Source organism: Scyliorhinus canicula, chromosome 2 (assembly GCF_902713615.1).
Source record: "Scyliorhinus canicula chromosome 2, sScyCan1.1, whole genome shotgun sequence".
Taxonomy (NCBI): Eukaryota; Metazoa; Chordata; class Chondrichthyes; order Carcharhiniformes; family Scyliorhinidae; genus Scyliorhinus; species Scyliorhinus canicula.
In genome coordinates, this window is record NC_052147.1 from 28,296,424 (window position 1) to 28,313,215 (window position 16,792).

At 49.2% G+C, this 16,792-nt stretch overlaps 1 protein-coding gene across 1 annotated transcript in view; it reads right to left on the reverse strand.

Moving 5' to 3' along the window:
• Positions 1-1,357: 1,357 nt before the first annotated feature.
• The window catches only part of si:ch1073-416d2.4 (coiled-coil domain-containing protein 42 homolog), a 56,454-nt gene continuing 41,019 nt past the window's right edge, over positions 1,358-16,792 (reverse strand). Inside the window, exon 9 of the mRNA XM_038774857.1 lies at positions 1,358-3,200. Coding sequence (XP_038630785.1) covers positions 2,997-3,200 — 204 coding nt within the window. The 3' untranslated portion in view covers positions 1,358-2,996. The remainder of the gene's footprint in view (positions 3,201-16,792) is intronic.

Here is a 16,792-nt window from a genome sequence, read left to right on the forward strand (position 1 = left end):
CGGAATGTGGCGACTAGCGGCTTTTCACAGTAACTTCATTGCAGTGTTAATGTAAGTCTAATTGTGACAATAAAGATTATTAAATATTTGGACCAATATATAATAAAGGCTGAAGCCAAGTGGCCAGCGGCACCCAAAACTGAGCATCAGTGAGCAGGTTGTTGCTGAGTTAAGTATCACTTGACAACATGGTTGACGACATCCTCTATCACTTTACTGGTGATTGAACATGGACTGTTGCGACAGTAGTTGGTAATTGGTTTGGATTTGTTCTGCTTTTTTCTGCACAGGACACATGTGGGCAATTTTCCACATTGTCAGGTGAATGCCCGTGTTGTTGCTGTACCGGAAAAGTTTAGTTACGGACATGACTAATTCTGGAACAGTGTCTCCAGTACAACAACTGGGTTCTACTACTACTGAGGTGTCCTTGTACATAGAGCACCAAATGCCATGGATAGGTACAAAAAATAATTTAAAAATAAGCAAATGGAATGTTCATCTTTATATCAACAGAATATAATAGAGTTTAGAAGCCATACTACAACTGTGCAAAGCCCTGATCAGATCATACCTGGAGTACAAATTTACTTCTGTGCACCATTCTTTTGGAAGGATAGCTGGTCTTTGTGGGATTGCAACATGGATTTTTTTTTTTAGAATGATGCCTAGCTCGAAGGGTTAAAAAGGTTGTAATGCCTGGAGTTTAGAAGAATAAAGGCTAACTTAAATGAAGTTGGCAAGGGACTACAGCGATTCAAGAAGGCAACCACCTTCTCGAGGGCAACTCGGGATGGACAATAAATGCCGAGCCAGCAACGCCCACATCTCATAAAATTAATCTTAAAAAAGACATTGCCAGCATGGATATGAAGGGCTCAATGGCCTTCTTGTGTTATACGTCCATGTTTCCATCTTTCCATATTGAGAGTGGGGGAAAACATTTCAGCTTGTTGGGAAATCTATCACAACAGAGCCTAAAAATTGGAGCCATAATTTTCAGGAATGCAGTTAGCAAACACTTCCATGCACAAAGGGAAGTAGAGGTTTGGAATTCTGTTCTGCCAATAGTAGCTGATACTAGATCAATTGTAACTTTAAATCTGAGACTGAGGTTAACCTAAACATATTTTTGAATAACATAGAATCCCTAAAGTACATAAGCAGGTCATTTGGCCCTTTGAGTCTGCACTGACCCTTCGAATGAGCACCCATTCACACTTCCCCATCAACCCTGCCCTATCCCTGTAACCCAGAACCTAACCTGAAAATCCCTGGACACTTAAGGGACAATTTAGCATGGCCAATCCACATAACCTGCACAACTTTGGACTGTGGGAGGAAATCGTAGCACCAGAGGAAACCCACACATACACGGAGAGAATGTACAAACTCCATACAGACGGAGGCTGGAATTGAACCCGGGTCCCTGGCGCTGTGAGGTAGCAGTGCGAACTACTGTGCCACCGTGCCACTCCACGTGTGACAGAATTTTCCCTGCGAGTTCCCTGTCAGTGAGGTTCAAATGGGAGTAAGGAGCCCACTCAATGTGAGGAGCAGTCACTCAATGTGATTTCCCCCAGGAGTGGTTGAATCGACAAGCTCACCATCCAATTAAGGATGGTGGGCCGGCTCCCAAGGCTGGATGGGTAGGGGCCTTCCAGCTTGAAAGCAGCAGGAGGATGCCGCAGCAAGTGAGGGAGAAGCACTTCAAAACACAGAAGCCCTTCCTCCCCTCCAACTTTTTAAAAGTTTAAATCAAAAATGGCTTTTGCAACCAGTGTGGGGGTGGTGCAGGGGAGAAGGAGCCCGTCCATGAGCTGGCAGTTTCTGCTGTACCCAGGCAGGCAGGAAGGACCCAAAAGCCAGTCTGATGCACTGCCTTATGCCCCCCAGTCTGCTGCTGGGGAGCTAAACCGGCCCCTGTTACCGCTAGGATCCTGGAGACCATTAGCAAAAGCTCAGTTGATGTGCCTTTAACTGGCTGCCTGCCGTGGGCAGAAGGGTAGCCTTACCTATGACAAGGGGTGTGTTAGAATCAGCAAACTGCACAGGCTGGCAGTGCTACATTTAATGCCTGTCTGCCTCTGTCCGGACCCCAGCAGGGGCTGAAAACCAAACCCAGAGAATTCGGCCGCACATCAGCCATGATCTCATTGAATGGCAGAACAGACTCCTGGAGCTGACTCCTGTACCGATGTTCCTAACTACAGATATATTGCCATATTCACTGGAGTTCAGTGGTTACAAATTGAAGACTGAAGTTACTCCGCAGTTTGACTTTCAATCTGGCTGTTGAAACATAATGTGTGCATACATGTTTGGAGAATCCTAGCTGCATTTTAATATGAAGTGAGTGTAAGTGAAGTGTTCATTTTCTCATGAGGTGAAGTTTCAATACTGAGTTTATGACGTGCCTGGGAAGCCCGTATGATTGTCTCAGTACTTTTAACATTTGGCTCTATGCAGCTCAGTTATATGCCACTCAGATTAAAGTAGTGTGCTCCCAATGGCTGTTCAAGCACATTCCCTGTGTACTTTGCAAACTATTAATGCATTACATGCCACCACATATTGAACTTCTCAAGACGTCTGCATCCGAATTTTGCATAAAAGCTAGGTTAACTTTTGCTTCACTGCTGAACATATACTTTTCACTACTGTGCTGTCTTATTGGAAATTAGAGAGGGATGCCTGCTATCCACTCCTGGCAGTGCAATGGTGACCCTTACTTACTGCTGCAAAATTCTTGGCCACTTGTACCTCACCCACCTGCTGCGTGTAGATGATCAAAGTGGGGGTAGAGAGCCAGGGGGGTATGGTGGAGGTGCACAACAGCTGACTCTGGGAATGCGGTCAGATTCTCTCTACTTACTGTCATACAACGATGCATTTATATGGTGCGTTTAACCTAATAAAACATCCCACGGTGCTTTTCAAGACCATAATCAGACAAACCATCAAATTCCCTCTTAAAACAATGATGTTAAAGCTATTCATCGAGCCTTAGTTGATTTTTGTCTGTTCTTTTGGTTGGGTACACTTTTGGCGGAATTTGCAAAGGTGATCTTGATCTGCGGCAATAGCTGGTTAGTTTCTGCTGGTGTTTCCGGAATTTGTTCGGTGGCGTCAACAAGAGCTGATGTGGAGTCTGTTTGTGCTGACATTTGCACAATGTCTTTCTTTTCCATGATGAAGTCCTATTGAACAGAAGAAATTTGTTTCAACGAGCAAGCTTCCAAGTCCGAACATTACGCGGAGTTCATTATTATTTCATATAAATGCAAATCTTCCTTTTGTGAAATGAATGGGGGAAATGTCCCAACATTTACTGTCAGGAGCTCCCTACACTGCAATGGCCTCTATGAATACTTTACATTAGTGGTGGGCAGCCAGCGGCCCAGGGGCCACATGCAGACCACGAGACATTTTGTTAACTGCTGCCCGCGCGTTGTGTTGCCACATTTTGCCAATTTCTATCTGCGCATTTTATTTCCTGCCTGCATAGTAAAATAGCCCAGCGTGCCTCAGAGGAGTGCATATTACGCCACATATGCTCCCAAAAGCTTGATCAAAGGGGTAGGTTTTAAGAGGTGTCTTAAAGGAGCAGTAGTGGCAAAGGCAGGTGAAATGGAGTGAAATACAAATCAGCCATGAGGTCACTGGAGGGTTGAACAGGCTCAAAAGGCTGAATCTAGTACTTCTGTTTCAATGTTCCAAAGAGATTTTAGGGAAGCAATTCCAGAGCTCAGAGCCGAGGCAGTTAAAGATGGATAGAAAGCTGGTGAGCAGACAGGAAGCACAGAGTTGGAATAAATGGGTCTTTTTCTGATTGGCACGCAGTGACTAGTGGGGTACCTCAGGGATCTGTGCTGGGACCCCAACTGTTCACCTTATATATTAATGATTTGGAGGAGGGAAACAAATATATTATCTCCAAATTAGGTGAGAGGGTGAGCTGTGAGGAGGTTGCAGAGATGCTTCAACGTGAATTGGACAGGCTGAGTGAGTGGGCATATGCATGGCAGATGCAGCATAATGTGGCTAAATGTGAGGTTATCCACTTCGGTAGCAAAAATAGGAAGGCAGATGATTATTTGAATGGGTATAAATTGAGAGGTGGATACTCAGTGAGACCTTGGTGTTTTCATGCATCAGTTGTTGAAAGAAGCCCTCCGGTCCAGCAGGCAGTAAAGAAGGCAAATGGTACTTTGGCCTTCATAACCAGAGAATTTGAGTATAGAAATTGGGATGTTTTGCTCCAATTGTATAGGTTATTGGTGAGGCCACACCTGGAGTATTGTGTGCAGTTTTGATGTCCTTAACTAAGGAAGGCTGTTCTTGCTCTGGAGGGAGTGCAGCGAAGGTTTACCAGGCTGATTCCTGGGATGGCGAGACAGTCATATGAAGAGAGACTAAGTCAGTTAAGGATTATATTCGTTGGAGTTTAGGAGAATGAGAGGGTCTTTCCAGAAACTTATAAAATTCTAACAGGATTAGGCTGGGTAGAATCAGAAAGAATGTTCCTGAAGGTGGGTCTCCAGAACTAGGGGTCATATTTTGAGGATATGAAATATTACGACTGAGGTGAGGAGAAATTTCTTCACCCAGAAAGCGGTGAATCTGTGGAATTCACTACCACAGAAAGTAGCCGAGGCCAAAATGTTGTGTGATTTCTAGGAGGAACTAGTTATAGCTCTTGGGGCGAAAGGATCAAGGGGTAGAGGGAAGGTGGGATCAGGGTATTGAATTTGATGATCAGCCATGATCATAATGAATGGCAGAGCAGACTCGAAGAGTCAAATGGCCTCCTCCTGCTATTTTCTGTGTATGTTTCTGTGTAAGACACATCTCCAATGGTGAAGGGATGAAAATCAGACATACCTAACTGCTGCATTTGGAGGAGCAACAATACCATGATGGTTATAAGGCTGGAGAAGGATTAGAGAGATAGTGGCTGGTAAGGACACGGAGATCTTAAAACAAGGTTGAATAAAAAGAAACAACTTGCCGTTATCTGCATATTTATATGACATCGCTGCAGAAGTTTCTCGAAATATTACTGTCCCAGACCCAACAATCTTCAGTGCACAATCTTCACTGCTTTGTTAATGCCCTTTCCTCCAACATAAGGTCAGAACTGAGCAGTTGGCTGATGATTGCATAATATTCAGTACAGTTCACAACTCCAATACGGATGCAGTTTGTATCTGCATACATAAAGACCTGGACAACATTCAACCTTGGGGTGATGTATGACATGAATTTTACTTGCCTTTTGAATGCCAGGCAATGAGCATCGTCAACAAAAGAGAATCTAACTACCATTCCTTGATATTCAACACTAACACCCACTGATGAATCCTCCACCACCAATATCCCAGGAGTTCCCATTGACTTGAAGCTTAACCAAACCAGACACTTAAATACTGTGGCTGCAACAACTGGTCGGAGGTTAGGAATTCTGTAATTAATAACTTGACTCCTGCCTGTTTATTTTGTTTTTCATGGGATGTGAGCCAGCAAATCAAAGGTAATGGTGAGCTGCCTTCTTCAATCACTACAGTCCATCCTGCAAGTATATACAGGGTGCTGGTGCAAATAATTTTCTTCATTCTTAAGACCATGAGATGTAGGAGTAGGAATCATAGAATCCCTGCAGTGCAGAAGGAGGCCATTTGTCCCATTTAGTCTGCATCGATCCTCTGAAACAGCACCCTACCTAAGCCCACTCCTCTGCCCTATCCCTGTAACCCCATAACCCTACCTAACCTTTGGACACTAAGTGACAATTTAGAATGGCTGATCCACCGAATCTGCACATCTCTGGACTGTGGGAGGAAACCGGAGCACCCGGAGGAAACCCACGCAGACATGGAGAGAATGTTTAAACTCGGCAAAGACAGTCACCTGAGGTTGGAATTGAACCCGGGTCCCTTGCGCTGTGAGGCAGCAGTGCCATCCACTGTCCCACCCTGCCACCATTTGGCCCATCGGGTCTTCTCCACCATTCAATGAGATCATGACTGATCTGATGTGATAATCCTTAACTCAATTTTTCCATCTTATCCCAATAACCCTCGATTCCCTTACTGTTTAAAAATCTGTCTATCTCAGCCGTAAACGTACTAAATGACCGAGCTTTTACAGTCGTCAGCAGTAAAGAATTCCACAGTTACACAATCCTCAGAAAAAATTCCTCCACATCTCTGTATTAAATAGGTGACCCTTAATCTGAGATTATGCCCTTTGGTCCTGGACTCTCCCACAGGGGAAACAATCTCTCAGCATTTACCCTGTCAAGCCCCCTGAGAATCCTCTATGTCTCAATAAGATTGCCCCACAGGGGCTGGTTTAGCTCACAAGGCTAAATCGCTGGCTTTTAAAGCAGACCAAGCAGGCCAGCAGCACGGTTCGATTCCCGTACCAGCCTCCCCGGACAGGCGCCGGAATGTGGCGACTAGGGGCTTTTCACAGTAACTTCATTGAAGCCTACTCGTGACAATAAGCGATTTTCATTTCACATTCATCTAAACTCCAATGAGTACAGGCCCAACCTGTTCAACCTTTCCTCATAAGAAAATCCCCCATACCAGGATAGACCTAATGAACTGCTTCCAATGTCAGTACATCTTTCATGGAAACATAGAAAATAGGTGCAGGAGTAGGCCATTCGGGCCTTCAAGTCTGCACCACCGATAGATATGATCATGGCTGGTCATCCAAATTCAGTATCCCACTCCCGCTTTCTCTCCAACTCCTTGATCCCTTTAGCTGCAAGGGCCACGTGCAGCTCCATCTTGAGAATATCCAACAAACTGGCCCCTACAGCTTTCTGTGGTAGAGAATTCCTCAAATTCACAACTCTTTGAGAGAAGAAGTTCTTCCTCATCTCAGTCCTGACTGGCTTATCCCTTATTCTTAGATGTGACCCCTAGTTCTCAACGTCCCCAACATCAGGAACATTCTTCTCGCATCTAGCCAGTCCAGTCCATCAAGATTTTATATGTTTCTACGAGATCACCTCTCATTCTTCTAAACTCCAGTAAGTACAAGCCCAGTCGATCCAGTCTTTCTTCATATGTCAGGCCTGCTATCTCGGGAATTAGTCTGAAGGTGAATCTTCGCTAGACACCCTCAACGGCAAGAATGTCCTTCCTCAAACTGGGAGACCAAAACTGCACATAATACTCAAGGTGTGGCCTCACCAAGGCCGTGTATAACTGCAGCAAGACATCCCTACCCCTAAACCCAAATCCTCTCGCTATGAAGGCCAGCATGCCATTAGCTTTTCTCATCACCTGCTGTATCTGCATGCCAATTTTCAACGACTGTTCCACCATGACACCCAGGTCTTGTTGCACTTCCTCTTTACCTAAGCAGCCACCATTCAGATAATAATCTGCCTTCCTGTTTTTTTCCACCATAGGGGATAACCTCACATTTACCCAGATTATATTGCATTTGCCAAGTATTTGCCCACTCAGCCAGCCTGTGCAAGTCACCCTGCAGTCTCTTTGCATCCTCCTCACAACACACACTGCCACCCAGCTTAATGTCGGCTGCAAATTTGGAGATATTGCATGCGATTCCTTCGTTCAAATTATTAATGTATATTGTGAACAGCTGGGGTCCCAGCACTGAACCCTGCGGTACCCCACTAGTCACTGCCTGCCACTCTGAAAAGGACCCGTTTATTCCCACCCTCTACTTCCTATCTGCCAACCAGTTCTCTATCCATGTCAATACATTACCCCCCAATACGATGAGCTTTAATTTTGCTCACTAATCTCTTGTGTGGGACCTTGTCAAAAGCCTTTTAAAAGTCCAGATGCACAACATCCACTGGTTTACTCTTGTCCACTCTACTGGTCACATCCTCAAAAAATTCCAGAAGTTTCCTGTTAGTGAATTCGTGCTGACTTGGACCGATCCTGGGCGAAATTCTCCGACCCCCCACCCCCGCAGGGTCGGAGAATCGCCCGGGGCCGGCGCAAATCCCGCCCCCGCCGTAGCCGGAATTCTCCGCCACCCGGGAATTGGCGGGGGCGGGAATCGCGCCGCGCCGATCGGCGTGCCCTCCGCGCCGATTCTCCGGCCCGCGATGGGCTGAAGTCCAGCCGCTGAGAGGCCAATCCCGCCGCCGTGGTTTCAACCATCTCTGGTGGCGGCGGGATTAGCGGCGCGAGCAGGCCCCAGGGGTCCTGCGGGTGGGGGGCGCGGGGCGATCGGACCCCAGGGGGTGCCCCACGGTGGCCAGGCCCGCAATCGGGGCCCACCGATCGGCGGGCGGGCCAGTGCCGTGGGGGCACTCTTTTTCTTCCGCCGTCGCCACGGCCTCCACCATGGTGGAGGCGGAAGAGAACCCCCCCTACCACGCAGCGCCGGTGGTGACATCAGTGCAGCTGATGCACCAGCACATGCGTGAGCCGGCGAAGGCCTTTCGGCCAGCCCCGACGCCGGCCGGCAGGCGTCAAAGGCCGTTGGCGCCAGTTTTGGCACCACACGGTGTGGCGCAAACCACTCCGGCGCGGGCCTAGCCCCCAAAGGTGCGGAGAATTCCACACCTTTGGGGAGGCCCGTCGCCGGAGTGGTTGGCGCCACTCCGCTACGCCGGGACCCCCGCCCCGCCGGGAAGGGGAGAATCCTGGCCCCTGTCCCTGCTTTTCAAATGCTCAGTTATTTCATCCTTAATAACTGACTCCAGCATTTTCCCCACCACCGATGTCAGGATAGCCGGTCTATAATTACCCATTTTCTCTCTCCCTCCTTTTTTAAAAAGTGGGGTTACATTAGCTATCCTCCAATCCATTGGAACTCTTCCAGAGTCTATAGAATGCTGGAAAATGATTACCAAAGCGTCCACTATTTCTAGGGCCACTTCCTTAAGTACTCTGGGATGCAGAGCATGAGGCCCTGGGGACTTATCGTGTTTTAATCCTATCAATTTCCCCAATACAATTTCCTTCTTCATGCTCGGCCCTCTAGCACCTAGTATTTCCGGAAGGTTATTTATGTCCTCCTTGGTGAAGACAGATCCAAAGTTTTTGTTCAACTGGTCTGCCACCTCTTTGTTGCCCATTATGAATTCACTTGATTCAGTCCTCAGGCTTCCTGCTTTTTCTGGCTAATTTATATGCCTCCTCTTTGGCTTTAACACTATCCCTGATTCCCCTCATTAGCCATGGTTGAGCCAAATAACGGAACCCAAACTGTTCACAGTATTTATGGGAAGTGGGTGTCGCTGGCCAGTAATTATTGCCCATTCCCAATTGCCTTTGACGAGGGGATGGTAATCCTCCTTCTTTTAAAAATATTTTTATTGAAGCATTTGCAAAATTTTTAGAACAAACAAAACAATAACGTAAACATCAACATGGTAAACTAGACATTTCCCACCCAACCCCTTCTGTACATCCCTTAACCATATTGCACCTACCCACCCCCCACTCTCCCCCCTTCAGAATGCTGCTTCTGCTGACATTTTAATTTTCCCCAAGAAAGTCGACGAACGGCTGCCACCTCCGAGAGAACCCCAGCATTGACCCCCTCAAGGTAAACTTTATTTTCTCCAGCTTGAGGAACCCAGCCATGTCACTGACCCAAGTCTCCACACTCGGGGCTTTCAGTCCCTCCACATTAACAGGATCCGTCTCCGGGCTGCCAGAGAGGTAAAGGCCAAAACGTCGGCCTCTTTCACTCCCTGAACTCCCGGGTCTTCTGATACTCCAAAGATCGGAATCTCTGGACTCGGCACCACCCACGTACCTAGCACCTTGGACATTGCCTTGGCAAACCCCTGCCAGAACCCTCCAAGCTTCAGGCATACCCAAAAATTGTGGACATGATTTGCTGGGCTTCCCACACACCTCACACATCTATCTTCTACCCCGGAAAACTTGCTCATCCTCGCCGCTGTCATGTGTGCCCGGTGTACCACTTTAAACTGTATTAGACCGAGCCTGGCACATGATGAGGAGGAATTAACCCTGCTTAGGGCATCCGCCCACAGACCCACCTCTAACTCCCCACCTAGCTCCTCCTCCCACTTGCCCTTCAGTTCCTCCACTGGGGTCTCCTCTGCCTCTAACAACTCCTGATAGATATCCGACACTTTTCCCTCCCCCACCCAGGTACCGGACACTACTCTATCCTGTATCGCCCATGGCAGGATTAGCGGGAAAACCAACACCTGTTTCCTCAGAAAGTCCCGGACTTGTAAATATCGGAAACCATTCCCCGGCGGCAGCTTGAACTTGTCCTCCAGCGCCTTCAGACTGGGAAAACTCCCATCTATGAATAGATCTCCCATCCTCCTAATTCCTGCTCTCTGCCAACTTCGGAACCCGCCATCCATCCTGCCCGGCACGAACCTGTGGTTGTTGCAAATCGGGGTCCAGACTGACTCACCCTTCACCTCCTTTCTCCTCCATTGCCCCCAGATCCTCAATGCCGCCACCACCACCGGGCTAGTGGAGTATCGGGCTGGCGAGAATGGCAAAGGTGCCATTACCAGTGCTCCCAAACTGGTGCCTTTGACGCCGCCTCCATCTGCTCCCATGCCGACCCCTCCCCCATTACCCACTTCCTAATCATCGCCGCCCAGTAGTAGTTGCAGAAGTTCGGCAGCGCCAATCCACCCTCTCCCCGACTGCGCTCCAACAACATTTTCTTCACCCGTCGGGTTTTATTCACCCATATAAAGCCCAAAATAATCTTGTTTACCCGCTTGAAAAAGGCCTTAGGGATGAACTTGGGGAGGCACTGGAAAGCAAACAAAAATCTGGGGAGCACCGTCATTTTCACATTCTGTACCCTCTCTGCCAATGATAGCGGGAGCATATCCCATCTTTTAAAGTCTTCCTCCATTTGCTCCACCAGCCAGGTTAGGTTGAGCCTGTGTAATGCCTCCCATTTCCGAGCCACCAGTTAGCAAAAGCTCCTCTCTACTATCCTGAGTGGCAGCTCCTTCAGCCTCCTCTCCTGCCCCCTTTCCTGGATCATGAACAATTCACTTTTCCCACGTTCAATTTGTACCCCGAGAACCTGCCAAATTCCCCCAAGATCTGCATAACCTCCCCCCTCCACCGGGTCCAAGATGTACAAGAGCAGATCGTCCGTGTACAGCGAAACCCGGTGCTCCACCCTCCCCCGAACCAGCCCCTGCCACTTCCTTGATGCTCTGAGTGCCATGGCCAACGGCTCTATAGCCAGAGCGAACAGCAACCGGGAGAGGGGGCACCCCTGCCTCGTCCCTCGGTGCAGCTTAAAGTACCCCAACCTCAGCCGGTTCATGCACACACTCGCTACTGGCGCCTGGTAGAGCAATCGCACCCAGTCGATGAAGCCCTCCCCAAACCCAAACCTTCCCAGCGGCTCCCAAAGATACTCCCACTCCACCCGATCAAAAGCCTTCTCCGCGTCCATCGCTACCACCACCTCCGCCTCCTCTCCTTCTAAGGGCATCATAATTACATTCAAAAGCCTCTGAACGTTAGCATTGAGCTGTCTACCCTTAACAAATCCGGTTTGGTTCCCCCCCCCCATCACCCCCGGGATACAGTCTTCTATCCTAGTAGCCAAAATCTTAGCCAGCAGCTTGGCATCTACATTCAAAAGCGAGATTGGCCTATATGACCCACATTGCTCCGGTCCTTGTCCTTTTCTTGTTTCAGGATGAGTGAAATCGAGGCCTGCAATATCGTTGGGGGGAGAATTCCCCTCTCTTTAGCCTCATTAAAAGGTCCTCATCAGCAGTGGGCACAACACCTCTGAGAACTTCTTATGGAATTCTACCGGGTAACCATCCAGTCCCAGAGCCTTGCCCAACTGCCTGCCCTCCAGTCCTTTAACAATTTCCTCTGTCTCAATCGGGGCCCCCAGCCCCTCCACCAAGTCCTCCTCCACACTCGGGAACCTCAACTGATCTAGGAAACGCCTCATCCCTTCTATACCAGGTGGGGGTTCTAAATCACATAATTTACTATAAAATTCTTTAAAAACGTCGTTCACCCCCCCCTGGGTCCAATACCATGTCGCCCTCTCTATTCTTTACTCCCCCAATCTCCCTGGTCGCTTTTCTCTTCCTAAGCTGGTGCGTCAACATCCTGCTCGCCTTTTCCCCATATTCATAGACCGCCACCCTTGCCCTCCTCAGCTGCTCCACCCTCCTCCCCGTGGTCAACAACTCAAACACTGCGTGTAGTTTCCGACGCTCCCTCAGGAGCCCCGCGTCCGGGGCCTCCGCATATCTTCTATCCATTCGAAGTATCTCCTCCACTAATCTCTCCCTCTCTGCTCGTTCCACCTTTTCTCTATGGGACCGAATCAAAATGAGTTCCCCTCTTACAACTGCTTTCAGAGCCTCCCAAACTACTGCTGCTGATACCTCACCCATATCGTTTGGGTATCCAGGTAATTCTGAATGGACTTAATTCACCCGCCCGCAAACCGCTTCATCCGCTAACAACCCCACATCCAGCTTCTACAGCGGGCGCTGCCCTCTCTCCTCACTCAAGCGCAAATCCACCCAATGCGGAGCATGATCAGAGACTGCAATCGCCTAATATTCCGTCCCTGCCACCTTAGGAATTAGCGCCCCGCTCAGAACAATAAAATCAATGCGGGAGTAAACTTTATGGACATGAGCAAAGAAGGAAAACTCCTTCACCCTCGGCCGTTCAAACCCCTCACATTCCACGTAATCAGCCTGGCCTGCACCACCCCCCACCGACTAGCCATAACCTTTTTTTGGCCAGACCAGAGCCCACACACACCCACTTTCCCACATGCAGCCACCACCCTCAATATCCCTTTTGTACCCAATAATAGTTCCTCCCCTGTCAGCGAAGCAGCCTCTCACTCCACCACCCCCACCCCCCCCCCCCCCCCCCCCCCCCCCCCCCCACAACAGTCCCCGAAACCTAACCCCCAGGTCAAGCACCATTTCAGCACATGTGCACCCCCCACCACGCTTCCAAGAGTCAGCTGTCCCCAACAGCCCCTGCCCTTGGTGCCAAACAGTCTGGCTCCCGGTTGTTCGAACCCCTCTCCCGACATGCATAAACCATTTTAAAGCATCGCAGTCCCCAGTAAGTAAACAACCTCAAGTAAAAGAAATGAACATAAACCAATGAAAACATAATCGCTTGAAACCAGACCCAACCTCCCACAGAATAGCACCAACCTCAGGGCTCGCCTCCGCATCCCATCTCTGCAAAAGCAAAGCACCCTCAGACCACCACCCCAGCCCAATACTTAACCCAGAGCCCCATACAATCTTATTTGAACCAATATAAGAATTACAAAAATTACAAACCGCCACCCCATAACTCCTTCAAGACTTAAGTGTCCTTTAAGACGCTTCCAACTTCTTTTCTTTGATAAAAGACCATATATTGCCCGGTGCCTCAAAGTAAAAGTGCCGGTCTTCATGCGTAACCCACAACTGCGCTGGATACAGCATCCCGAATTTCACCCCTTTCTTGAAGAGGATCTCCTTCACCTGGTTAAACTCAGCACGTCTCTTGGCCAGCCCCGCTCCCAGGTCCTGGTAGATGCGCACCTCGCTGTTCTCCCATCTGCTACTCTGCTCCTTCCTGGCTCTCCGCAAGATGAGTTCTTTGTCCGAAAAGCGGTGGAAACGCACCACCATGGCCCGTGGTGGCTCATTCGCTTTAGGCTTCCTTGCAAGGGCTCGATGCGCTCTGTCCACTTCCAGGGGTCGAGAAAGCACCCCGGGCCCCGTCAGCGTCTCCTGCATGCTCGCCATATCTGCTCCCGCATTCGACCCCTCAATTCCTTAAGTTCTGCCTCCTGGACCTGTTCCCCAGGTCCTCCAACTTTTCCTGCATTCTCTTGTGGCGCTCATCCAACACCTCCACCTTGTGCTCCAGCACGGTTAGATAGTCCTCTTGGCTGAACAACTTCAGTTCAATTTCTTGTATTGCTTTCCCTTGGGCCGCCTGATTCAAAACCACTTGATCGATCGCAGCCTTGATCGGATCCAACGTTTCCTTTTTCAGTTCAGTTCTTAAAGAACTTCATCTGCTGCTCCCTGGTCCTGACCCTCCGCCATGCTGCGCCGCGATACCATCTCCGACTGCTTCACTCTATCCGGGCTGAGTCTTTTCACACGGCCACTTCTAGTCCAATTAGCCATACATGGGAGAGGGAATTCTTCTTAATATCGTCCACTACACCGATCTATCCCTTAAAGTCCGAGAAAAGTCAGGAGAAAAGGTCCCAAAGTCCATTTCAGGCAGGAGCTATCGAATGTGTGACCTACTCCTCCATGGTCGCCCCATCGGAAGTCGGTAATCCACCTTCTTGAATGACTGCAGCCCATGTGGTCAGTTTATGTACACCCACAGAGTGGTTACTGGAGTTCTAGTATTCTGACCCAGTGATAGTGAAGGAATGGCAATATAGTTCGAAGTCAGAATTTTGGGTAGTCTGGACTGAACTTGCAGATGGTGTTGTTCCCATGTATCTACTTCCCTTGTCCTTCTAGGTGGTGGGGGCCGTGAGTTTGGAAGATGCGTCAAAGGAGCCTTGGTGAGATACTGCAGTGAATCTTGTAGATGGTACACGCGGCTGCCACTATGCATCAATGGTGGTAGAGCCAATCAAGTGGGTTGCTTTGCACTGGATTGTGCTGAGTGTTGGTCATCCAGGCAAATGGGGACATCCGGGAAAATGGGGAGCAGTTCAACAAAGTCTCGGCTTATGCCTTGTAGATGGTGGAAAGGGAGTCGGGAGGTGAATTACTTATCACAGAATTCCCAAGTTATGACCTGCTCTTAGGATACCGGCTGCAGAGTTTTGGGTTAGCCCAAGGGCTCGATTCAACCGAATGGGAACAATGGCCCATAGCGAGTGTGTTTAGCCACGTGTTTCCCAGTGTTTTCCGTGGCAGTGCTGGGAAACACATGGCTATTCAACACAACTCACATTGTAAAAGGGGCCATAATGGGAAACGAGCGGCCAGGGCCGCACATAGCCCCGTTTTGGACACTAGGGAGCTCCGCTTGCTGGAATTCCCCGAGCGAGAAATTGGGACACCATTTTTAAATGGCATCCCAATCTCAGAAACCACCCCCCCGAAGTAATCCACGATCTTCTCCCCCCTCCCCAAGCCCAAACACACCATGGGAGGGTTCCCGGCCCCAATTCAACACCCCCGGCCTGATCATGCATGCGCAGAAAATGCCTTGGCAGTGCCAACACAGCACCCTGACAGTGCTCATGCCAGCTGGCAATTCCACCTGGGCACCTTAGAAGTGCCAGGCTGGCACCCAGGTGGCACCAGCAGTGCCAGGGCACCACCCTGCCCTTGCCCAAACGGCATGCAGCTGGGGGCCACCAATCCCGTGAGAAACCATCATGAGTGTCGTTCAGTCTGGTCACTATTTGTGAGGGCCAGTGCTGAACGCCATTTGCCCAAGGTGAAGGGGATGAATCTCAAAGCCTCAGGTACCTCAGGAATCTGCACATGCGAGTGAGACTAACTGCCGTGCTCTAATATGCAGATTTTCCAAAAGGTGATCCTGCCCACAATGGGCGGGATTCACATCATAACATCGCGCGAGGTCGCAATGGATCTCACGAGGCTTTGAGAGCCTGGTAAATCCCAGGAGCGGGGTCTCCTGGCTTTTATCGGCCATGCGGCGCCACGGCGAGCTAATTATCCGCACTCCGAATTTACAGAGGATGCAATGTGGGAGGGATGACCATAAGAGCATTGGAACAGTGAAGACCAGCAGCAACAAAAGGATGGGGAGGTGTTTCAATAGCAGGTGAGCTAGAGTTTAGGTGGAATCAGGCACTTTGGAAAAAGAAAGTTCCAGGTTTTTGAATCCAGTGGCAGAAGGAATGATGATCCGGTTTCACGTCCGGATGACGTGTGGCTTGGAAGGAAACCTGCAAGTTGTCGTGCTCCTACAGTGCAGAGTCCCCAAAGTCTAACCACCATCCACAAGGCAGAAGTTAGGAGAGTGATGGAATACTTCATACTTTGCTGGATCACTGCAGCTCCAACACTGAATGCAACACACAAGCTCAATTACACACAGAAAACAGCAGCCCGCTTGATCAGTGCCCCATTCGCCATCTTACACACTCACTGCCTCCACCCTGTTTCACAGTGGTAGCATGAAGGTGCACGATGGCATCTCGCCACCATCTTCCAAAACCTGGTCCTGTACCTTCTAAAAAGGTAAAACAGGCACATGGGGTCGCCACTATTAACAACACACCTCCGAGTCAAACAATATCTTAGCTTGGCATTACGTGACTAATCCTTCATTGTCATTGACTCAAAAGCTAGGAACTCCTTTCCTAACAGCACGATGGGTGTTTATACTGAAGAGGCTGCAGTGGTTCAAGAAGGCAGTTCACCACCACCTCCTCAAGGGGAATTCAGAAGTTTAAAAAAAATGAATTTAGAGTACCCAATTCATTTTTTTTTCAATTAAGGGGCAATTTAGCGTGGCCAATCCACCTACCCTGCACATTTTTGGGTTGTGGGGGCGAAACCCACGCAAACACGGGGAGAATATACAGACTCCACACGGACAGTGACCCAGAGCTGGGATCGAACCTGGGACCTCGGCGCCGTGAGGCCGCAGTGCTAACCTACTGCGCCACCCTGCTGCCCGGGGAATTCAGAATTGGCACCAAACACTGACCTTGCCAGAGATGTTCACAACTCATGAACAAATTTTAAATAAAGCAAGCGCCTTTAATGCAGTTGAAACTTACCACTCTAGATAGGGACGGCTGTGGAGGAATT